Source organism: Sturnira hondurensis, unplaced genomic scaffold (genome assembly GCF_014824575.4).
Source record: "Sturnira hondurensis isolate 20B ecotype Veracruz unplaced genomic scaffold, ASM1482457v3 Scaffold0014384, whole genome shotgun sequence".
Classification (NCBI taxonomy): Eukaryota; Metazoa; Chordata; class Mammalia; order Chiroptera; family Phyllostomidae; genus Sturnira; species Sturnira hondurensis.
The window spans coordinates 19738607-19763565 of record NW_028087015.1 but is presented as its reverse complement, the minus strand read 5'-3'; the positions used below and the strand labels follow the sequence as shown (position 1 = coordinate 19763565).

Below are 24959 nucleotides of genomic sequence, written 5' to 3'. Positions count from 1 at the left end.
TTGGTGCATACAGGAGCCCAAGCAGTAAAAACTCAATGAGTACGGGAAGACCCCTCAGGGTACTGAAGCACCCCCGCCTTCTGTCACTGTAATGAGAATAGTTGATTAGGGTGGGGGGTGTCCCGTTACATTTTGGAGCCTCACAAACTGCCATCTCAAATATTCCTATGGTTGAGCCTAAAGGTCGTGGGAGCTGTTGAAGAGTTTTAAGTAGGAGAGTTTCGTCTTCAGAAGTTCATTTGTCAAGTGTGGAGCTTGACCTGAGCACACGGGCTCGTGTGGGAAATCATCGAGGAAGGAGGCTTTTACGGACATCTAAGCAAGTGGGTGTGGACGTGGAGGGGAAGGGGACTGATTCTAGAGGCGAGTGAAAGTGGAGCTTACAGGACGTGGAGACACGGGGCACTGACGACGAGGCTGGGCAGAGTCTGGGGTGATTGCCAATCTGTACGCAGGTGGGTGGTGAAGGGGGTCACGCAGATCCACAGTGTGACATGCCAGGGACCCAGGATTCCATGCCTGTTCTCAGTCACTGGCTCTGTGGCTGTCGGGCAGTGGTTAGCATCCTTCACCTGTTTCTTCATCTGTCAAAGGAGGCAGACAGCGGCCTCTGCCCTGCCCACGTCTCAAGGTTACATCGGAGCAGGTGAGGGCATGCGGCGAAGTGATTACGAAGGTAGTGTTGTCCTCTGTGCCTGCAGTATGGAATGTCAAGTAAAGCTGTTGTGGAAACACGTAGGGTTACTGTCCTAGGACAGGGCTTGTGACAAGCCTTTTAAGAAATGACTTAGGTCATTAGTAAGAAGGTGAAACTGTAAAACTTGAGCCTTTTTGTTTTAAGAGCCTAATTTACCCTGGTACTAAATGGAGTTTCTTACAGTAGAGAGGGATTTTATACTTGAAATGAGGCAAGGTTTCTTGTAATCAGAAAAAAAAAAATAAAATTGGGTTCTCTCTGCATACCAGCCAGACACATTTACACATTCTTTTATTTTCCTTTTCCTTTTCTTTTTTTTCTTTCCTCTTTTTTCTTTAAATAAGAGATTTTAGATGATTACATTTGGCTCATGGTCTGGTTGTTTGCTGTCCCTGTTGATACATCGGAATCCATTTGTTGAGGTTGCTGTCAACGACAACACATATATTTACTATTTGGACTCCGATGAGATGATGTTGTCCCTGAATTCCAGATGCCTTCTGTTCCTCCCTTACCGAAAGGTCTGTCATGTGCTGCCAGAGCCTTTTTCTTTCTCAGTTTGGGTTGAAACCTGGAGGTGTATATTCCAAGACTTTGCATTAAGGTTCAGGAGCATGGGGCATCTTGTTATTTCTGGATATGTGAACTCGTGGGTCTGGCTTCTTTAATTCCGTACAGTGTTCTCAAGGCTCATCTGCGTTGTAGCGTGTGTCAGTACTTCGATCTTTTCTTGACTGATGTTCCATCGCATGGACCTATTGCACATCTTGTTGACCCGTCTCTGGTGATTGACATGTGGGTAGATTCTACATTTAGGGTATCAGGAGGAATGCTGCTATATCTGTGTTACAGTACCTGTTTTTAATTCGCTTGGGCATATACCTAGAGGAGGAATCATTGGGTCATATGGTAATATCTCTTTTATGTTTTTAACCTTTTTTGGTTCAATATATTTCCAAAGCACATTGCAGACCCCCTTACATTTTAGACCAGTTAGATGGAACATACGATACTTTGCTTGACGTTCCTGGCAGTCACTATGAATATAAATGATTACAAATTGCTATAATGTGCTGCAGATGCTCTCAGGATGTTTGGACTTTGTGCCGAGCATTCCTGCCTTTCCCTTGCTCTGCTGCTTTGCCAAGACTTGCCAGTGATGGAGAGAAGGCTCTGGCATCGGGTTGCCTGGGTTCAAAATCTCACCACTACCACTTACTCGGTGTGTGACTGTACGTGGATTTTTCTCTTTATGCCTCAGTTTCCTCACCAGAAAAACAGGGTAGTGACGCTTTGACCCTCCCAGGGGTATTGTGAGTGTTAAAGGGGTCAGGCCCTCTGAATTAGTCTGCGAGGGCCATCCTAACGAAATATCACTGTCCCGGTTGCTTAGCCCACAGAAATGGATTTTCTCACAGTTCTGGAGGCTAGAAGTCCGAAATCAAAGTACCTGGCAGGATTGATTACTTCTGACGGCTCTCTTCTTAGCTTACAGATGGCCACATTCTTGCTGTGTCCTCATGCGGGTTTTTTTTTTTAAATCCTCACCAGAGGACATGCTTATTGATTTTAGAGAGAGTTAGAAGGGAGGGGGATAGGGAATGAGAGAGGAAGAGAAACATCTATGTGAGAGAGAAATATCAGTTGGTTGCCCCTCATACACACCCCAACTGGGGACCAAGCCAGCAACCTAGGCATGTGCCCTGACTGGGAATCAAACCCAAGACCTTTTGGTTTATGGTACAACACTCCAACTCACTGAGCCACACCGTCCAAGACCTCATATAGTTCTTATTTGTGCACACTCATCCCTGATGTGTCTCTGTGTATCCAGATCTTTTTCTTATAAGAACAGCAGTCATAGTGGATTAGTGCCACCCTAATGGTTAACTTAAACATTCCTTTGAAGGCCATATCTCCATATCCAGTAGTCATATTTTTAGGTAGTGGGGATTTCGGGCTTCAGCACAGGGATTAGCTCCACACCCCAAGCCCTTGGCACAGCGCATGTGTGACATGGAAGCTGGCTGGTGGGTGATGGCTGCAGGACTCTGCCTACCCCCCCTCCTGACTGGCTTCTTTAGTTGGGTCTGAGTGCAGGAACCAGCCAGCCAAGCTCCGTTAGCATTTCTTGCAGAAGTTCAGGTGAATACTCATGTCCATGTGGAGGAGACAGGGCATTCCATTTTAATAACTCAGTGGCCTCTGTCTTGTTGCTCTGAAGATGTTGCTTAATTGGCCTGGCTTTTGTTCCAGAAAGGCAGGCTTGTCCATCTGCTAAGTTCCAGGTAAGTGATACGGAGCTTCAGGAGGCATTTGAGATTATTGAATACCGGGTATTCTCAGAATGGTGGTGTTACCTTTTAAATGTTGTGGTTGAATACATATAACACCAAATTACCAATTTGAGTATTTTTAAGTGTGCAATTCAGTGCATTAAATACATTTGCATTGTAGGGGCGATCACTTTGTAAGTCATACAAATGTCTAATCATGGGGTTGTACATCTGAAACTAATATAATGTACATCACCTGTAATTTAAGAGTAGAAAATATTTTAAAAACCACATTGGCAATGTCATGCAACCATAACCACTATCTCCAGGAGGTCCTCACCATCCCAAGCAGAAGCTCTGTCCCCATTGAACAGTAGCTCTCCCCATTCCCCTCCATCTACCAGCTGACAAGGATGGGGCCAAGGGGCCCCAGGGGACAGGGATTTGGGCCCAGGCTGCTTTACTGTCCTCTTTCTTGTTTTCCCTTCATAGCAAGTCCTCTTTGAAATGGCTCATTCATTTGTACAGAATGACCAGAGTTTGTACCAAAGAGTCATAGGACAAGTGCAGTCAGTGGGGAGCAGAAGTCCTCTCTCTCCTTAGGGGACACTCAGGTGGGTTCTTTTAAAGCTCGGGCTTTAGTGACGTGTGGCAGCTCCTTCCTGTCTCACCATGCAGCTGCATGGAGGAGCGCAGACTCTGTCCCTGTGCCTGTCCCCAGCGTGGGTAGAGGTGCGAAGCCCTTGCTGGGTGACTCCTCCCTGCGCCGTGTGCAATGGGTGTCCTTGTGCTTGCAGACCTACATCGGTTCCATCATTGCCTCTGTGAACCCCTACAAGACCATTCCCGGCCTGTACGAGCATGCCACCATGGAGCGCTACAGCAAGAGCCACCTGGGCGAGCTGCCCCCGCACGTCTTTGCCGTCGCTAATGAGTGCTACCGCTGCCTTTGGAAGCGCCATGACAACCAGTGTGTCCTCATCAGGTAAGCACCCAACTAACCAGCTAGGAGGCTGGAGAGGGACCTTGGGAGAGGCAGCCTTGCAAACCCACCTGAGGAGTCGCTACAGGCAGTGCTTCCTCAGCCAGCCCCCACCTCTACCCTGCTGAGTCCAGGGCTGCAAAACCTTCCCTGGTGCCTGAATGTCTCAGATGAAGCTTTCCATTTTGAAAAGCTGGATAACTACAGCCTTCAGAAGACAGGAGGAGCTCATGTAGAAAAGGCAGGGTGTTCCACGTTTGTTGACATTTGTCCTCGGAATAGTTATGCCATTTGTTTGTCCTTTTTTATTTGCCTTGATGATTCTTGAGTTTATTCCATCCAACTGTGAGGTCCGCTCTTACAGAGGATTTGAGGCAGTGTTGCCTACTTCTTTCAGATGAAAATGTCTGATACTCCGGAGTGTTGGACCAAATGGTTGTGTGTGGCTGAGCAAGGTTTCTTTTTTCACTCATAACAATGCAGTTACTCTGGAGATGGAATCTCGCAAATGGGAGAAATTTTTGTGGTTTTAATTAGATGCTCCTAAAGTGTACCTTTGAGTTGGCTACAGCAAAGGGACTATATTATATATATGTTAAGGTAATGATAGAAGGGCCTGCTTATTGTATTTAATGTTTTTGGTGAGAGAGAAGGAGGAGTCTCAACATGACCTGTTCCAGTGGACTCTGACTCATTTACCAAACCACCAGAAGCCCTACTCTCAAGGCCTTTATTACTAGGAACTGTCTAAAAAAGAAATAGAATCTCTTTCTTTAAAAATGCTTCTTAGTGATAGTCACTAATTCAAGTGCCTCGTCACCTATATTCTAGTGAAATCTGATCGGATCTTCCTATGCACTGTTTATATTGGCATCTGTTCTGGGGATGATCAGAACACCCCTGGAAGGCATCCAAGGCCCGTGAGCTGAGTGTCACTCTCAGTGCGGTTTCCATGGAGTCTCCAGGCCCTTCACTCCCAAGTGCTCCAGGCATCCAGTCCTGGAACCCAGCTCTTACTAAGAACCAGGAGTGTACAAACAGAGCTGCGGAGGGAAAAAAGATTTTGACATCTATTTTATTAGATGGCTTTCTAGTCCCAACTTGTACCAAAATAATTATAGTATTTCAAGAGGAAAGGGGTGTTTGGATTTGGGGAGGATAACAAGTAAGACCCCACCTACCCTCCTGATTTCTGATGCAGTGGAAATCGGGCACAGGACACAGATGGACAACCATATGGCAGCTTTAGACTTCCAGCCAGTCAGAGTCACTAACATTGCGGCCCAAAATTAGACAGACTTACCTGGTCGTGGGTATAGGCAGGTAACTGGAGGCCACAGTCCCTGTGGGAAACCAGTTCCCAGATGGTAAGGAACATATCAGTCCTTCCCCCAGTTCACCTGTCAGAGAAGCCACTCCTATTCCTGGGGGGGGAGAGGGGTCCTGGAGAGACAGACATTCCAGAGGATGCCCTTCATTGACACCTCAGGGAAGGGAAACGGAGGGGACCCCAGCCACGGACATTTGTGAGGGACTCACCCTGCCCTGTGTGGTGTCTGACTGAAGATGGGTAAGAAGTAGAGGCTGCCCTTTTTTGAAGGGGTAACTGTATCGGGCACTGTGCCAAGCACTTGACAGGAATGACTCATTGGAACCTTCCAATAGCCCTTTGACTTGGATGCTGTGTATGACACCCACACACAGCAAACCACCGTCGGGGGTTGTATTCTTCTTACTGGCAGTTTCTACCCATAGCTCTTGCTCTCGGGTCCTTGCTTTTGTAACAACTCAGCATGATGTGAACGAAAAATCAGTGCCTTGCTCATTCATACTCTCTTCCCCACCTCCTTCCCCCTCCCCACTTCTCTCTGCCTCCTCCTTTAAGAGGAGGGAAACATTTTGGCTGATAAATGCTCTTTTCTCCATCATCTTATTGGTGCAAATGTGCTTTGCTGTGGAAACCGCTCGGATAGAGGGACTGTCAGTGTATTCAGTTAAGTAAATATGAATGATTACAACTCAAGGTTAACGAAAAGAAGGCTCCTTGCCTTGCGTCCTATAATAAGTAACTCCCCTTCTGACTAGAAGCACTATTAGTGGTTTGAGTTTAAGGTCATTATTTCAGCATCCAGAATCTAAGAAGGTTAACGGAAATCTATTTTAAGAAGATGGAATTGTTTTCCACACTTAGGCACTTGAATATTTGCCATTGATGATGGCTTGTGCTTACCACTTTAAGCAGGGAAAAAATGGGAGCTTGACTTGCAAGACAGAACGGCTTAGGAAGAAAGCCAAAACTCAAATGAGATCACTGTGTGTGTGTATGCGTGTGCAATAAAACAGAAAAGGGCGGCATTTTCGTGCCAAAGACTCTGGTCTTTAAAAGTCAGGTGGAGGAGGTGGAGGGAGGGGAGGGGGGTGGATCCCAAACAGAAAGCTCCCATTGTGTCAGGCTGGTGTGAGAAAACGAACTGCGTTTATCTAAATTAACTCAGGAAACAGTCTTGAAAAATAGATTTCTCATTAAAGTGTGTTTTGGTTTGTAATAGGTCTCTGCAGCAGTTTTTTTTTTTTTTAAGTGGGGGTTGGGGCTATGGGGATTAAGAGAACATTGAGTAGAAAAATAAAAATTGCGGGATACAGGAGCCCTATTTACATTTCCTCAGGCATAACCTGCCCCCTTGTGGCCGCAACATGTTTTACTGCTTTCAAAACATGCTGATAGCCTTTAAATCGGAAAATTAGCCTACTTGGAATGAGACAGGACGCCTAGGTCAGGTCTTCTCTCAGTCTGTGATCCTGCGTGCCTCAGCCAAGGGCCCCAGCTGGCTGGTGCCAATGCTGGTCTCTAGGCTTCCAGTGCAAGCCAGCTTCGCCAGCTTCACCTGCACGGTCCTTTACCTCTCTCACGCTTATTTTAACTTTTTGTGCCCATTTAAACGAATGCTTCTGCTGTTATTGTTTTTTAAGTATAACTATATACGCTTAAAACGTCGTTGAGAATTTTTTATCCATGTAGCTGACCAGGTCAGCATTTGGTCTTGGTTGACCTACTACATTGTGCATGGACGTCAGTTTTTCATTCATTGTATTGGGCGGGCAGAATTTAGCAGCATGCCCGATTAAGATAACGTAGTGTAGGCAAGGCATGAGGCTCGTTCGCCTTTGCCAGGGACAGTGTCTGGTAAGAGGGCCAGCCTTCAACAGCTGTCAATCAAAAGGATGGATAGAAGGAGCGACTGTGGTCTGGGACCTCCGCTTCCTTTGTATCTTATGGTTTTCCAAAACCAAAGTGATTTCTTAACTATGTCTTTTATATTCTAGAATGCTAATCGGGTATTTGGGGGGTTTTTTCTCGGAATATAGTTAGAAATGATTGAGCAACAGTGAACAAAACTTGCATCCTGGATGAGAAAGTTACCAATGCTGAGGTCACACACCAGATTTCTGTGCTAGGCTTTAGGGGTTTTTAAAAAAGAGGAAGACCTGACCACTGCCCTTCAGAAACTTGTATTCTGGTGGGAAGACACTAGTGTAAATGATTGTAATACAGCCTGCCAAACACTGTAATAGAAGTAATACATGGCTGCCCGGAGAAGGTAGTAGTAGGTATTTCAGAAGGAGTCAAGAAGGTATTTCATAGAAAAAGTGACACGTGTCGACGGCCATACCACCCTGAATGTGCCTGATCTCGTCTGCTCTCAGAAGCTAAGCAGAGTCAGGCCTGATTAGTACTCGGATGGGAGAAAGTGACACGTGACCACAGGAATACAGCCAGCATAGAGGGGAGGAAGGGCACAGAGGCATTTGCTGAAACAGGGGTACCTAGCAAAACAAGGATAGTGAGGACATGGAGATGTACGTCTGTAAGGCTGGTGGGGGGGGTTTGCCCAGAGGTGTGAAAGAGCTGGGAAAGGCCATGGAAGGGAAATGGCATTAATTTTTTTTAAAAGAATTGAAAATAATTGAGAGGACAGGTTGTGTATAATCCTCAGAGAAGCCCAAGATGCATTTTCTGTAGGGGAGCTGAAGCTGAGAGTGTTGCTAAAGAGACCAGTTGTGAACAACAGACCCGGGATTTGAACTTGAGTCTCCCTGTGTTCGTTTCAGAACAGAATCCTCATTCTTGGTACAGGGTCAGACTTGAAGGGTTTTGTCCTGCTTGCCTAAGACTTTTGGACTGAGTCCTCTACAGTAATAGAGAAGTGTCCTTGGTCTTCTACAAGTCAGAGAGTTACCAGTGTACACTTTGAGAAAATCACGTGACTCGGGAGGATTTGATCGGCAGGACGGAGATGTCTATTGGGGGTGTCAACCAAGAATTCTGGAAAGGGCGGGGAGTGTATATTTCAGGCTTTGTGGGTGAGACCATCTCTCAACCATTACAACCATTCAGCTCCACCGTTGGTGTGCAAATGCATTTATAGATGGTACACAAGTGAACATCTAGGCCGTGTTCTGACAAAACCTTATTTACAGGAACAGGCAGCAGAGTACGTTTGGGCCACAGCTTGCACTTGCACCTGCGCTGGTCTGGGAGACCAGCCTGTGGGGTGGAGAGAGGGCTCCATCGCCCCGGCGGCCCTTTCCTTCCTGTGTGGGATCGCCCCTCCTTTCCTGCAACTTTGCTTCACCTTTGAAGTCCCCCTGCCCTGAATCTTTGGCCTCTCCCTTTCTCCTGGATATTTGGCATCATCATTCAAAATTTCTAGTTCCATATTTTTATTTTTATTTATTCTTTTTAGATTTATTTATTTATCTTTAGAAGGGAAAGGAAGGAGAAAGGGAGAGAAATATCAATGTATGGTTGTCTCTCGTGAGTCCCCTGCTGGGAACTGGCCTGCAACCCAGGCATGTGCCCTGACTGGGAATTGAACCGCGATCATGTGGTTCACAGGCCCGCGCTCAATCCACTGAGCTACACCAGCCAGGGCTGTTCCATATTTTTAAAAAGTAGATGTACCTTTGTTTGCACAGTCCCTTTTACCATGTGTGCCCTGGTCTCCTCCCTGGCGCTCCTCCGTTTTGGGTTTCCTCCTCGTTCTCGGGCCGCCTCCTCCTCTTCTAGCCCACCTGCCTTTCGGCTCACCTTCATGACCTGCCCTCCCCCTCCCCCGACTTAAACACCTGTCCTGCCGCTTTCTCCCGAGTTCCAGACATGTCCACCTACCCCCAGGGCATCATCACAGAGATGTTCCATGGGCCTTACAGGGGGCGGCATGTCCTAAATTCATCCTGTTTTTTCTCCCACAAATGTATTTCTCTTCTCATGCTTTGTCTTTTCAGCCAGTGAACTTTCTGATCTACCAGGTCCTAAGCCTGAGGTCAAGAAGTCATTCTTAGAGCTAGAATTCACCCCTCTCCCCGATTAAGGTAAAATTACGTATAGTGAAGTGTACTGATTTCACATGTACAGTTTGCTGAACGTTGAGAAACGTGCACACTTGTGTTACCAACACCCAGATCATCATGATCTCGAGCTCCCTGGGCTCTCAAGAGTCATTCCCCACGCCTGTCACTTACCAACCACCTCCCGACCAGGTCCGCCTGCTCTCCTTGCCTTTGTCCCTCCACAGTCTGTCCTGTGCCTCTCACTTCTGATCTCCACTCCATCATTTGTCTCCCCATTTCTCTCTTGCTTCCCTCTATCCATTCTCCACACTCCATGCTCTACACAGGGACTCTTTAAAACCTTGCACCTGATCATGACCCTCTCCTGCTTAACAGCTGTCTCATGACTTCCCATTCTGCCAGTGAAAAAATTCTCAAAATGATTAATATGGCCTACAAGGCCCCACATCAGCACTTTAGGTTGTTTTTCTTTCTCTTTTTCATGTTCACCATTATCTTTACGTTAAGCGTAAGCTCATTGTGGTGGACGCGTTTTCTCCAGAGCTCGTGCTTGTGTTTACAATCCCGTTGGCGCCAGGAGTTGGGACTCTTAATTGCCCTGGGCGAATGAGAAAAGTGTAGGGCTGGGTAGGTGAGCGATGTGTTTGCTCTGAGTGGAGGTGAAATAACCTGGTAATTGCTGCACCAGTTACTGTTCTACAGAGGCTGGAATAAGGGAGGGGGTGGAGCGAGTGAGTCAGCACCCTACCCGTGGCAGAAACGCCTCCCCAGGCTCCAAAGAGAAGCAGTAGGCAGTTACAGTGCAAAGCGAGCAGGACAGAATTAACAAAGGGTTAAATTAGCCTCGTTAATTTGGCTTTTGGGGATGTTATATTTTCTTTGATTTTAATTCTTTAATTTATTTTGGCTTCAAATTTCTATAATTATGGTAAGCAAAGAAGTGTGTGCCTAATTTTACATATATACACACACACTATATGTATATATATGCTATATGTATATATACACACATTCCTCTTTCTTCTCCTGAAGAAGGTGCTTGAAGAAAATATGCTCCAGTGAGAAAAAATGTAGCTGGAAATTGATGTCCGTTGATATATATCCATGGCTCGTTAACGACAGTGAGAGTCCAGGGTTGTCTTCTCCTTGACCAAGTCTTTGCTGTTGAGCTTGAACGATACCTTCTCTGTGATTGTGTTTTTGCCATGTTGTGTTCGTCAGGGCAGGCAAATTGGCATAGGAAATAGCCCCCAAGTCTCAGGGGTGGAACACAGGCGTGGTGTGTATCTCGCTCACTTAGCAGCCTCCTGTGGAGAGCTGAGAGACTCGCCTTGACCCCACGTTCCTTTGTCTTGGAAATGTGTCGTCCCTGAGGGCACCCAGATGGCAGGCACAGCAGAGTCCAGAGGACCACGAAAGGGGGTTTCGGCCACCAGACCTGGAAATGGCACATACCTGTCTTGCTCACTTGTCTGGCTGCCCTCTCGTTCCGTTGGCCACATTCAGTCCCTGTCTGAATGCTGCCCTTACTACGAGCGAGGTTGAAATGTCCCCTCTGTGTCCTGGAGGTCAGGAGGTGGGATTGGGGAACACGTAACGGTATTTCTGCCTCACGTGTTCTAACTGGAGAATGTCTGCCTTTAAGTTCTGTTTGTCTGTTTCAGCAATTTAATCAACAGCCACTAGGTAGGTGTGCGTTTTTGGAATATCAGGAATTTTTTAAATCTCTCCTTGCAATTTTCTCTTAGTTTCTTTCTGTGCTGCTCGTTCAGTGCATTCCTGCTGATGCCTCTGGTTTGCCAGCCGCAGGGCTGGGCCGGTGCTCGTTACGGGAAGATGGATGCTAAGTCCCGTCCTGGGAAGTTTCTGGTTCCTGATAACAGAAAACCCAACCAAAGTTGGTCTGACTTGCAGAGGCCTTTATTATCTCAGACAACACCAGACAGGCGAGTTTCAGGCTGGTGGATTCAGCCACTCCTGCCGGGCGCTTCTCTGATTTTCTTGGCTTTCCCTTTGTCATTTCAAGATAGGTGTGGACTCCAGGTATTTGTGTCCACAGAGAGGAGGGGAGGGGGCAGTTTCTGCCTGTTCCCTTTGGTAGGCACGCAGGCCTCCTCAGGAGCCCTCAGCACACTTGACTTTAAGTTCCTGACTGAGATCCTGACCCCTGCCCACGGCCAGCTTGCTAAGGGATTGGGATTACTGCAGTTGGCCTGGACCAGTGGAGATCCCCCATGGGCCTGTAGTATCCAGCAGGTCACAGAAAGTGGCATTTCTGAGTCATTTCCTCTCCTCTATTACTTGTGCTTAGTCATTCACCAAGTTTTCAGCAGGATTTCTTGTGGGTGAAAGCTTCCCAGGTCTTTTTATTCAACCAGCGCTGCTTCTTTACAACTGACATGGAGCTCATCTGTTCGTATCCCCCGTTCAGCAATTACTGGGATGTTGCTGGTGTCGCTGTGCTGTTGTTCCTCATGCCCTTGGTTTACTTTTTTTTGTAAGTTCTCCCCCTTTTTACTACTCCTGTTCTCCACAGTACCAAGCACGGTGCTTTACACAAAACTGAATTTCTCCTTCTAGATCTCTCCCGTCCCCGTATCTTCCTTTCCATCTCCACCCAGACTGGACTTGCCCGGGAACCACTGCCGTAAACCCGGATTATAGCAGCCAATCTCCCTGAGGGGCCCTTCTCTCCTGGAGTGTAGACTTCAGAGCCAGGTTCTTCACCGGCAACTTTGATGAGCTGTCTTTGTTTCCTTTGTCCTCCAGATGCCTGTGAATGCTGACCTCAACTGCCTCTCCTCTGTCCTGCTGACCCAGTGAGAATCCCACTTCCTTGTAGACCTTGCTCAACTGGCTTCTGTGCTCTCCCACCCATTGTCATCTTAACGCAGTCCTTCCACTTTCCTTTTTGCCTGGCTGGTGTTTGCTAGTCCCTTAAGGCACAACCCGTACCTTATTTACTTCAGTCGTTGTCCCCCCCCCCCCCGCCCCCATTGCATTGTGTTGTTCACTTTTCCTTAACCGCCACTAAAGTGTGTCTATGCAGGACTTTGGACTCTGACAGACCTGGTGTTCAATTCTCACTGGGTGCTCAGCTGCTGCCTCCTTCATGGCAGTATTGTGGGAATAACATGACTTAGTGTGGGCCGAGTGCCTGGATGTTCATTCCCTGTCCACTCAAGAGTATTTATGACTGATTGCATTTCTTTGTACATTTACCTGCTTAAAGTTCCCCAGAAACGTGTTTAGACATTTAAGAAATGATTCCCGCCTACCCGGAGTGTCGAGGTGTCTGGGGTGTTCTAGAAGACCTTCCCTCCCACGAAGCGCACCGTCTCACTGCCTGACCTCAGTAAACGTAGTTCTGTTCCCCACTCATGTGTTGACACTCGCCACACCAGTGAGGCCACCCCGAAAAAGCACTTCTATGAAAACTTTCACTTAACTCAGCTCTTGAAACAGGCGTTTGGGGCTCTCTCTTTCCACCTTTCAACAGTGGACGCATTGGGTTTTGTAAAAGAGATTGTACTGAAAAACACAAACTGTTGCGTTTTGTCTTCCAGCGGTGAAAGCGGGGCGGGTAAGACTGAAAGCACTAAACTGATCCTCAAGTTTTTGTCGGTCATCAGCCAACAGTCTTTGGAACTCTCTTTGAAAGAGAAGACGTCCTGTGTTGAACAAGCCATTCTTGAAAGCAGGTATTTATTATCTTTCTTGTTTCCAGCTAGCTACTAGAATTCATTTTCCTCACAGTACGGCTGATTTAAGGAAAAGTTAAAGTTAGAAGTTAAAGTTAGTGGGTCTGCTTTCTCTTCTTCCTGCCTTGTTTTACAATTCCTCGGGGAAATATGTTGACATGCACACAGCAATTTCTAATAACCCTGGCGGCAACAACCGATCCTCCGTAGCTGGGCCAGGTTTGAGCCGGTGAGGCCTCCCTCTGCCACAGCCCTTGGCTAGTTATTTGGAGGCGCTGCTAGCAGCAGAAATTTTAGCCTCCTGCTGCGGTGACCGAGGTCTCAGCGTGGAGATGACCGAGACTCTGTTGAGCGCCCCGACCTTTGGAAGTGCCCTGAGAGCAGGTGGCATTTGTGTGCCTTCATGTGGCAGAGGGTCGTTGATACAATATATCTGATGGCAGTGAGCCGTATGACTTAGAAAGAGTGCTGTGTGGTGAGGTATCATCTGGAATTTTCTTTAAATTATACAGTTGCCCAGCGTCTGATTGGTGCTTTATCATATTGGGTCGGCCACAAAGTCTTGTTACTTTTTTCCGGATGATGGCTCTGGTAGTGCTGAGTTGTCTTTATCTTCATGCAAAACTCTTTTGTTAGATTGTATTGTGACAGCTGTCATGTCAGTGTGCGTGTTTAAAAAAAAAAACATCAAAATTGGTACATTTTTGTGCAGCCATTTTAATATTGAAGATGGAAGAAAATATGCAACATTTTTGGAGTATTTTATTATTTCAAGAAAGGTACAAATGCAAGCGAAAACACACACAAAAAAGATGTGTGCAGTGTATGGAGAAGGTGCTGTGACTGATTAAACGTGTCAAAAGTAGTTTCCAAGGTTCTTGGTACTGTTTGGCCAGAACCACTCTGTGGGGCTGTCTTATGCATTGGAAGGTGTTTAGCAGCACCCCTGGACTCTACCCACTAGACGCCATTAGTGGGAGATAGCTGACATACTCAAGATATCTAAATCAGTAGTTATTGGTGAAAATCAAAAATGTCTTTCATTTTATGGAAGAAACTAAACAGACTTTTGGGGCGGCCCAATATTTTAGAACCTGTTGGGACTTAGAGATCTTATCATTTAGGAATTACTCCTAGAGTCAGCAGACTTAGTCCCTATTAGTTCATACCCTGCAGCTGGTTTTTGGTGTGTGTGTGTGTGTGTTTTTTTAATCACTCAAACTTTATTTTTTAAATTGGAACAGAATATACATAGCATAAATTTTATAACTTGAAATATTTTTCCGTGTATAGCATAGTGGTGTCAGGTACGTTCACATTGCCCTGCAGCCATTTCGACCATCCATCTCTCGAATGTTTTTGTCTTCCACTTGCAGCCTGTCGTTGTAAGTTTAATTCTATTGGAACACAGACACTCATTTGCTTACATAATCATTTATAGCTGCTTTCAAGCTGTAGCGGTAGAGCCGAGTGGTTGAAACAAAGGCCCCTGTGGCCTTCAAACCCCAAAACGTTTATTATCTGGTCCTTTGCAGACCGAGTTTGCTGACCCCTGGTCTAGCCTGACCACAGGTTAAAGTTAGAGAAGACCCAAGGAAGTTAAATGAGTTGCTCTCAGGACCCGCAACAAATGGGTAGAATTTCAAGGACTGGACTTTTTCAGGTCCTAGAGCTGGAAAAGGAGCCTTTTCCGCGCAGTCCCTGGCTTGCGTGTGTAAGCTAACTTGTGCGGGGACGAGCTCCGTGGAGCATCCCGGAGCATCGTGGAGCATCACAGCCCGACCGATGGGAGATCTTTCCTTCAAGATGGATATCGTGACAAACCCACTTCAGCAAGTGCTTGGAGACTATGGCTCTTCTGTAAAGAAATGTAATAACCGTTGGTCCTTTTGATTTCAGATTTTTCCTGCCCTCGTACGTTCTGGCATCTGTGGGAATGTCCTTGCTCTGTTTGTACCTACCCTAGTTAACGCTCACTGTTGTCCTGACTTCTTTGCAGCCCCATCATGGAGGCTTTCGGCAACGCGAAGACGGTGTACAACAACAACTCCAGTCGCTTCGGGAAGTTCGTTCAGCTGAACATCTGCCAGAAAGGAAACATTCAGGGCGGGAGAATTGTAGATTGTATCCTGTTTCGTTTCGTGTTTTTTTTTTCCCTCTATCGTATTTGACTCTGTAAGAAGAAGCTGTTCTTGTAAGGATGGATGAAGAATGTGAATGGAACATTTCTGTCTGTTTTTTCTACCTAGTTATTGCTCTAATGTTTACTGTGATGGACCTATTACTTTTGTTAGGAGATAAAGAACCATTTTTCTTTTGGGAATCTCTGATATCATGTCCATAATCTGAAAAAAAATGGATTTATCACCAACCGTCAGCCATTTGTTTGGAATCAGTTCTGTCAAACGTTTGGTCCCTCCTACGGCACCATGTGTCGTGTTCGAAATCGGATTCAGGTGAAATACTTTACACGTTGAGGGCCTATCTTTTGGCGCTGGAAATCTCAATGTCAAAGGAATGGGGAATTGTAATTATTTGGGTAACAAAGAATAGAAAATTAAAGACTAATTAAGCGGGTCATATCCTGGCTTTGTTCCTTGACTTGCCATTGCTTGTCCCATGAAGATTTATTAGAAAAAGTAAGTAAACGTGATTCAATTCACATTTTCTTTCACAATAACAATTTTCGGAAATTACCGCTTTGTGTTAATTAAGCAGGGGAAGCACCTCTGAATAGAAATCTGATGTATTTATTTCCACAGAACCGAGTGGTAAGGCAAAATCCCGGGGAGAGGAACTACCACGTGTTCTATGCGCTGCTGGCGGGGCTAGATCAGGAACAGAGAGGTGAGCGGACGGGGCCCAGCAGGGGATATGGGTGGGCAACCCGTTTCCTCTTTCAAAACCATCGGGATATGAGAAGACATCTATTTGGACTTTGTTGGTATTCCTCCAGTTGATTCAAAATGTACGAGAATACCAAAAGATGTGGAGTCCCTTTTAGAGCTGAAAAATGTACACGGAAAGTCATCAGTAGGGAAATCTTAAATTTTATGTTTGTTTTGGACTCCTGGTACTACTTTTCTGTTTTAAAGAATAGTTATGAAAACACATATATATAGTATATTAAAACTGGTTTTATTTTCAGTCCACACCTGAATAAAGCAAATCTCTGAGCATTTGATGTTTAAGAGAAAACCATCAAAACAGGTTGGTCACTGCTCTTTGGCCTTTGGGCCAAGATCAACTGCAAAGCAGGATCCTCATTGATGATTTTTTCTACCATCCCATTTACTTCCACTAAACTTTTTCTATTTTTCCTGTTTGATGATTAAGAGAGAATTGTACCCGAATAGGGGACTATTAGCACAGAATTATTTATGTATTTATTATAATGGTGCAAAGTGGAAAGTCAGATTCGGTCTTACCCTGTTCAGTCAGGTATTGATTATGTGTTTCTTTTCCTTTCTGTAGAAGAATTTTATTTATCTGTGCCAGAGAACTACCACTACTTGAACCAATCTGGATGTGTAGAAGACAAGACAATCAGTGACAAGGAATCCTTTAGGGAAGTTATTGTAAGTTAATTTCTTATTTTTTCCTTATGAAGAGTGACCCAAAAAATGCAACAGGTTTTATTTTATGTGCCCCCACAAATTAAATGAAAACAGAAGTAATTACATTTGCACCATTGTCTGATAACAGTATTTTTCCCTTGCTCAGTTTTATTTTGGCTCCTTGTAGACTTCTCTCATTACTCAGATTTTCTTCATACTCTTGTTGTTGAAAGGTCTACTGTTAGAATCAAGAAGAAAACTCATTCTTATTTTTGATGAGTTGCAAAAAAAGACTTGTCTCAGGATTTGTTTCTATTTTGTTTTATTTTTGCTTTGTTCCTCTTAAAATTTTATTTGTGTTTAAGTATGGTTGATAAGCAATCTTACATTGGCAGTATTAGTTTTAGGTATACATTGTAGTGACTTGACATTTGTGGACCTTACAATGGGATCACCCCACTAACTCTAGTGATCATCTGTCACCATGTAAACTAATCACGATGCTGTTGGCTATATTCCTCTCTCCCTTTTCACCCAGGCTCCCACCCTCTCCCTTCTGGTAATCATCCCTTTGGTCTCTGTTTCTGTGAGTCTGTTTTCATTTTATTTTAAGATTCCACATATAAGTGAAACCATATGGTATTTGTTTTCCTCTGTCTGACTTACTTCACTAACCATAATACCCCCTAGATCCATCCGGGTTGCCACAAATGGCAAGATACCATCTTTTTTTAATTGTGTGTGTGTGTGTGTGTGCGTGTGTGTGTGTGTGTGTACCACATTTTCCTTATTCATCTGTCGATGGACACCTAGGTTGCTTCCATATCTTGGCTCTTGTAAATAAACCCAAAGTAAGCAGAAGGAAGGACATAATAAAGATCAAGGCAGAAATAAAAGAAATAGAAAATAAAAACTATAGAAAGGATTAATGAAACTAAGAGCTGATCCTTTTAGAGGATAAGTGAAATTAGTAAGTCTTTAGCAAGGCTCAGCAAGCAGAAAAAAGCAAGAACACAAACGAAGTCAGAAAATGAAAGAGGTTAGGTTACAATGGACACCATGGAAATACAAAGGGTCATTAAAGAATACTGTGAACAACTTTATGCCAACAAATTTGACAGTCGATAAAGGATAAATTTTGAGAAACATACAACCTTCCAAGATGAAACCAGGAAGAAACAGGGAATCTGACCAGACCACTGGCTAGCACTGAAATTGAAGCAGTCATGAAAAATCTCGTGACGAACAAAAGCCCAGGATCAGACGGCTTCACAGGCGAATTGTACCGAACATTGAAAGAAGAATTAGTATGTATCTTTCTCAAACTATTCCAGAAAATTGAGGGGGAAGGAGTGCTTTCAAACTCATTCTACAGGGCCAGCATTACCCTGATACCAAAACCAGGTATAGACACTAAGAGAGACTTACAGGCCAATAACCCTGTGAACACAGGCCAGAATTCTCTATTTTGCTTCTTTCTTGAAGCTGGCCAACAATTCTTTGTGATAGAAGGACGTTGTTCCTGCTGATGGACAGACGCATTGCCACCCCACTCCTAGTTTCATTGCAGGCGGAACTGATTTGCTGACTGACCACTAGGGTGCACTGGACCTCCAGGCCGCCTCTGGCCCAGAAAAGGCTCTCTGATGGCTTTTCTCTGGTGACATCGTTTTCTCACTCAGAATTGTTTGTTCTTTCTGTTAGCTTCAAGTTTACTTTTGGCGCTTGGCTGGCTTTTATTTTTAAGTTAAAATGATAGGTTATGACACTTGAAATTTGGTTTTATGATGAAAGGCTTTGGTCATCTGGAAAGGAAGAAAATTGTGTACGTGAATTTGGCTTCATCAGTATGCCCAACAAACTTACAAGCATTCTATTGTTAGAGCCTTAATATTTACTTTACAATTACCTTTAGTGTGGACCCAGCAAAAATATCAATGACAGCTTTGCTGGTATTTCTTGAAATCAGGAGCTGTAATCTTTGTTATTGTTTAAACTTCTTCTGCAAGTTCTGAGCAGTGTAGTCAGAAAAGAAACAAATACAAATGAACAACTTTTCAGGAAAGAGGAAAAATATTTTTTATGGAAAAAATGATTCTTTCCCCCTTAACCTACAGAATAATGAACTGGGGAATGGCTTAATTTGGATCCATAAAAATAAGATCCATTGTAGCAAGCAAAACACATGCTCAAATATATTTAATAATATGTAAAAACTTGCTTGTTACATAAGTGAGGAGGGCAGGATGCAGCACTATAATCGTTTCATTTAAATAATCGTTATATATACAGGGTCGGGTAAAAGGTTTACAGTTGGTAGTGTGCATAACAGTTTATTTGTGTGTTATTTATTAATGTATTAGTTTTAATACAAACAACAGTAAATCGACTTTTACCCCACCCTGTATCTATATATAATGTATATATAACAACTATACATGCAGAAAAATATTGGAACGAAGTATACCAAAAATGTCATCTCATTAGGCAGAACTCTAGGGTTGTATTTTATGCTTTACCATTCTTTCTGTTACAGTATTTTTCAACAGATATATGTCAACTTTATAATGATTATTATGACTACACATCTAAACATCATAACTCTATAATAAAGAATAAAGTCATGTTATCGGTACCAGCCAGCCCCTCCTTTTGCCTTGCACAGCCCTTATGACCAGGAGTGACCCAGAAATGGCTAAGGAGACAGCAGACTCTGGCTGTTGATGTGATGTGTTCAATGTGCCAGCACCCACTGTGCGCCAGGCAATGGGCAGACTGCAGTGAGTGAACCACATAATCCCTGCTTTCTGCTGAAAACGACTAGAACAGATTATACTGTTGTTGTTGCTTCTTATGCAATTCACCTTAGTATTTTCTGCCAGCACCAAATACCACTTGAATTTGTACGTTCATCCTTGAATTCCATGAAGCTCTTTTTCCCAGGGCCACATTCTGTTGGGGCTCAACAATATTTGTTTGCCGAGTGTGGTAAAGTGAAAATGGAGAGAAATTGTTTCTATGAACATGTATGAAAGTGTCACCTCTCATTGTTAATTTTTAGCTACTATAATTAAAGTCATCATTCGTTTTATCAATTTCAGTGTTAGTATACTCTGTCAGGAGGATCTTTTAAGAATTTTGCTTATTTCACTGAGAATTTATATGTTTTCAGGATTCAACATTGGTATCAAATGATGCCGTTAATGTAAATACCATTTTGGATGGTGTGGCTCAGTTGGTTGGAGCGTCGTCCCGTAACCAAAGGGTTGTGGGTTCACTTCCCAGGCAGGGCACATGTCTAGGTTGCAGGTTCAACCCCTGGTCCTGGTGCCTGCAATTTCCTGTCTGCCATGTATGAGAGGCAACCGGTTAATGCTTCTCTCCCTTCCTCTCTCTAGAAGCAGTGGAAAATGCCCTCATGTGAGGTTTAAATAAATAAACAAACAAACAAAAATAAATAAATAAAAATGCCAGTGAGGTACCCTAAGCTGTTTTAGGGGGGCGGGGACAGTGACCTGTAAATTTCATGGCCAATTTTTTTTTTGCAGCCTTCCAGGTTAACTGTTAATTGCCCAGTCAGTGTGAAAAGCTATTTTAAATCAACCATAACAACTAACTTACTCTGTCTCCTGCACTCACCCACCAGGATGGTGGCCGATGAAATGTGAGGGGAGGCAAGTCTTTGAGCCATAATCTCCCATCCTCTTACTGTACAATACTGAGTGTTCACAGTGGGCGTGGCCACAGGCCACTCTGCGATTTCCTCACCACACCGGCCTTAGGGCGCACGTGCATGGGTTTTTAATCATGTGAGTGCATATAAATGTATGCACAAATTCATGCCTCATGAATCCAATTCTATGAAAATTTAAAGGGGCGACCTGATACCTCCATTTTGCCAAGCTTGGAAATATCAGTCTCTTTAGTGTTGGAAAACTTGGTAGTATAAAATTTTATATTATAGGCCCTGGCTGGTATAGCTCAGTGGATGGAGCCCGAGCCTGCGAACCAGACGATCGCAGTTCAATTCCCAGTCAGGGCACATGCCTGGGTTGCAGGCCAGTTCCCAGGAGGGGATGCATGAGAAGCAACCATACATTGATATTTTTCTACTGTCCTTCCCTTCCCCTCTAAAGATAAATTTAAAAAAAATTAAAAACAATTTTTATATTATAAAATAATATATTTTGGCCTTAGTATAACGTAACATTATACAGTAAGTTATTAAATGGCTTGTAATAATTTACTGAGCCCAGAAAACGTTTCCTTCCACTGTTGCTGTCGTACCATTTACTCAGGGATCACCTGTGGTCCCTTTGCCTTCCTGAATGGAGCCTTCCCACTCACAGCTCGCTTCTGAGACCCGGAGCGGATGGGTCTTTTGGCAGCGAGCTACCCTAACCTCGCTGCTCTTCTCTGTAACTAGTGTGACGGCCTCGCTCCTTCAGGCCTTAATGGTTGGGACTGTATCACATATTCGACACCCTCGTCCACCAGTCCCCCCACATAAACTTTTGCAAACATTTAATTTTTATGAGCTTAATAAAGACTTGATTGAAAGTATTTTGTAACTTCGTGGCAGTTTTATAACTAAATTGCTATTTAGTGCTTCTCAACTGTACTGAGAATTTCCCAGCGTTTTTTTTTTTAAAGTCCTGAGCTCTATTGTTGAGAAAATAAGATAATTACAATAAGCTGTGAAGTGCTACTCCTGCCAAAGGGGTGGAGACTGCTGCTAAAAATACCGTGAATAGGACAGTGAGGGACGGTGGACAGAGGCTCGGGCTAGCAGTTTCGGCGCCCACACCCACGCTGGTGATGACTGGTTGCAGCCCTAAATTACCCTGTGGTGTGATTAGTGCAATCACCACTCATCACCACACTCCTAATTAATTAATTTACTTGGATTGGACTTGAAAGTGAAGAAGTCACAGATTTGTTAACGAAGTAAGCACATTTTATCTATCTGCTTTCATATCTCTGTGGATAACCTTTGCATGTAATTTCAGAACTTGACCAAGAATTTTTCCATAGGGCATTTCTTGATATTTTTCATTTGGCAGTTTGAAATTTTCTGATACTGTAAACTTATTTTTCAAAAATCTTGTTTCTATTAGTGATGTCTAATTTCTTTTTGTACGCGTGAATTGAGTCTTTCACGCTTGATTAAATCATGGTGTTTTTATTTTTTTGTGGTCCACTTTATTGAGATGTAATGTACGTAAAGTACAGTGTTCCCATTAAAGCATACTTTTAAAAAAGATTTTATTTATTTTTAAGACAGAGGAGAAGGGAGGGAGAAAAGGATAGAAACATCAACGTGTCGTTGCTTCTCATGCACCCCCTACTGGGAACCTGACCAGGCCCACAACTGAGGCATGTGCCCTGACTAGGAATGGAACCAGCAACCCTTTGGTTCCCAGGCAAGCGCTCAGTCCACCGAGCCACACCAGCCAGGTCTAAAGCATACATTTTGATGAATTTTGACTTTAACACACTCATGTGCCTACAACCACAATCAATGTAAAGGACAGTTCTGCACCCTAAGACTTCTTTGTGCCGTTACCCAGACAATCCCAGCTCCCCGGGCCCAGCCCTAGGAAACCACAGATCTTTCAGTCACTGTACATAGGATATAGATTTGTCCTTTCTAGAGTTTCATGTAGATGAAACCACACAGAACACATTGTCCTGAGCCTGCCTGCTTTTACTCTTCCACATCCCTTATGAGACAATTCATTCCTTTCTATGGCGAGCAGTAGCCCATCGAATAGAGAGCACTTCGTTTATCCGACACTCGCTAGTGGTTGTGTTTGATGTTTAAAGGCATGTCAACAGCAGTAAAGGGCATGATAGAATGTGATGTTTGTAAGCCTACTGACACTAGCATACTTGTAATTTTGTAAATTTCCTTCCCATCTTGATTTTATTGTAGTTTAAAAAATATAGGCCTGCGAACCAGAGGATCGCGGTTCGATTCCCAGTCAGGGCACATGCCTGGGTTGCAGGCCAGTTCCCGGCAGGGGACACATGATACATTGTGTGTCCTCGGCAGAGGCAACCATACATTGCTATTTCTCTCCCTCTCTCCTTCCCTTCCCCTCTAAAGATAAATAAATAAAATATTAAAAAAATATATAATGATGTTTAATTTTTGCATAAAGCAAAAAATGCTCATTTCTATATCATGTTTAGAAAACTATACACTATCCTAACAATTTTATTTACTCTATTTGACTTGTTTAATTATAGGGCAGTTAAAATTCTTTTTTTCTGAAAGTGTTAAGATAATATTGTAGTGAAATTTTGCAAAACTTTATTGTGGCCATTTTCCTCGGGACAACTTTTCATCATTGAAGTTATGGGAGATCCCTCCCTCCCTCCCTCCTTCTATCCTTGGAAAGTAAGAGTTGGATCACTAATGAGTTCCTGAACTTTGGATTTGTGGGGCCTGTCTTTTAAGCTTGGTCGTGCAACCCCAAGAAAGTTCCTTTACCTCTGTGAACACGGTAGGATTGTGTCCACACGTGGCCCAGCACAGTGCTGCCACTCCATCTTGTTTTCCAAAAAGATTATACTCATTTATAGTACCAATGCCAGTACGTCAATATCCCAGTTTCACCAATTTTAGGTTGATCCTTCAGAAATATTTTGCTAATTCAATAGAAGGGATCTCCAATTAGTCTTTCATTTGTGCATGTTTCATTTCCACAAAGCAGGACATTTCTCTGTGGATTTGTGCTTCCTCTGTAAGAGGGGCCTGTTTTATTTTTGTTGCCTGTGTATCTCCTAGTATGGCCCTTGCTCCTTCCCTTACATTTTTTTCTTTTAATACTGTTTCCCTGCCTATTGTTTTTGCCCTTTGTTTCAACTTCATTGTTTTTTCCTTGTAAAGAAATTATATGTCTCACATTTAAAAATCTCCAGTTGTTTCCTTTTGCAATTTCTATTGCTTCAAAGCGGTGCGTGGCTTCCTTCTTCCCCGTCTCCTGTGGCCCTGGCAGTGATATAAAGTCCAGTCCTCTTTGTGGGTCATTTTTAGCAGGGTTGTTACCAATTCTGCCCTCAGTCGTTTGTATATGTGTGTGGGGGCGGGGTGCCGTTACTTCTCACGTGGATGTGGTTCCTGAATCACAATAGAAAATGAGCAAATCTTAGATATGATTCAGAAGAGCCCTGGATAAATTAAAGTTGTTTAGATACTTATTGGGAGCAATTTTATTTTTATTTTCCCCAGAACAGCACTATATTAAGTTTCATTTACTATCTGGAGGACAAGATAAGACCTTAAAACCCCTTTGCAGCCAGGAAAACGAGAGAGGCAGTGAGTGCCTGGGGGCGGTAGATCCAGTCTCTGTCGTAAAAGGATCAGAAGACTCTCTGTCCGGTTCCTGACGCAGTTTTGTTCCACCTCCTTTGGTCCCTGCTGCCTTTAACCATGAAGACAAGCCCCCTCCTTTACCAAGGAGGACTCGGATGGAGTCTTACATCCCCAAAGTGTTCACCTCCCCCCATATTTTATGTGTAAGAAAATACGTGCCCCATTATGCTGTGATACCTGTAGCAGAAAGTTTTTCTCGTCACCACTGTTTGTGTGACTCCCAGGTATTTGTGGCATTACTAGGAGGCTTCCACATCAGGCAGATACCGTATGTTTCAGACCATAAGACACACCTAGTTTTTAGAGGAGGAAAATAGGGGAAAAAATTCTGAAGCAAAAAATGTGGTAAAATATTTAATAGCATAAATAACATAATATTTCACCAATGTAAATGTAAACAGAATTCAACAGCAGCATTAACCATTATTCCTCCCAAATTTGAGGGGAGCAAAAGGTGCATCTTATAGTCTGAAAAATATGGTATTTGTTTTTCTTTCATTGCTTGTTTTCTCTCTCAGCATTCCACAGTTCTCAATGTCATGTTGTTTTACATGTACCTGTGTAAAGTCTTTATCATTAAAAGTGGTCATGTACCTGTTCTTTTCTTGACTTTCAGAACAATACCTAATAATTTTATTGTGTAGTGAGCATTTTTTTTTCATTTTCTTTAGCATGAAAAAAGCAACACAAAAATTTAAACACATTCATTTTCTTCCAGACCGCAATGGATGTAATGCAGTTTAGCAAGGAAGAAGTTCGGGAGGTTTTGAGGCTGCTTGCTGGCATATTACATCTTGGGAACATAGAGTTCATCACCGCTGGTGGGGCGCAGGTCTCCTTCAAAACGGGTGAGAGTGCCCCTCCTTCCCCCTCCCCCCTGGTTCCCCTCCCTGCCTCCTTCCTTCCTTCCTTCCTTCCTTCCTTGGCTTTTCCCTCATAGGAGACTTAGAACTGAAATATTCACTCTCAGGCCTTTACAGAATGTGCTTCCTGACTGCTGAAATAAAGAGCTA

The 24959-nt window shown here is 43.8% G+C and overlaps 1 protein-coding gene across 3 annotated transcripts in view; it reads left to right on the top strand.

The window, feature by feature from the left end:
- Positions 1-24959, top strand: part of MYO10 (myosin X) — a 195067-nt gene that overhangs the window by 93848 nt on the left and 76260 nt on the right. For all 3 annotated transcript variants that reach the window (XM_037063038.1, XM_037063037.1, XM_037063036.1), the window contains exons 4-10: positions 3771-3958; positions 12874-13008; positions 15008-15132; positions 15634-15647; positions 15771-15855; positions 16483-16586; positions 24665-24794. In XM_037063038.1, the coding sequence (XP_036918933.1) occupies positions 3771-3958; positions 12874-13008; positions 15008-15132; positions 15634-15647; positions 15771-15855; positions 16483-16586; positions 24665-24794 (781 nt within the window). The remainder of the gene's footprint in view (positions 1-3770; positions 3959-12873; positions 13009-15007; positions 15133-15633; positions 15648-15770; positions 15856-16482; positions 16587-24664; positions 24795-24959) is intronic.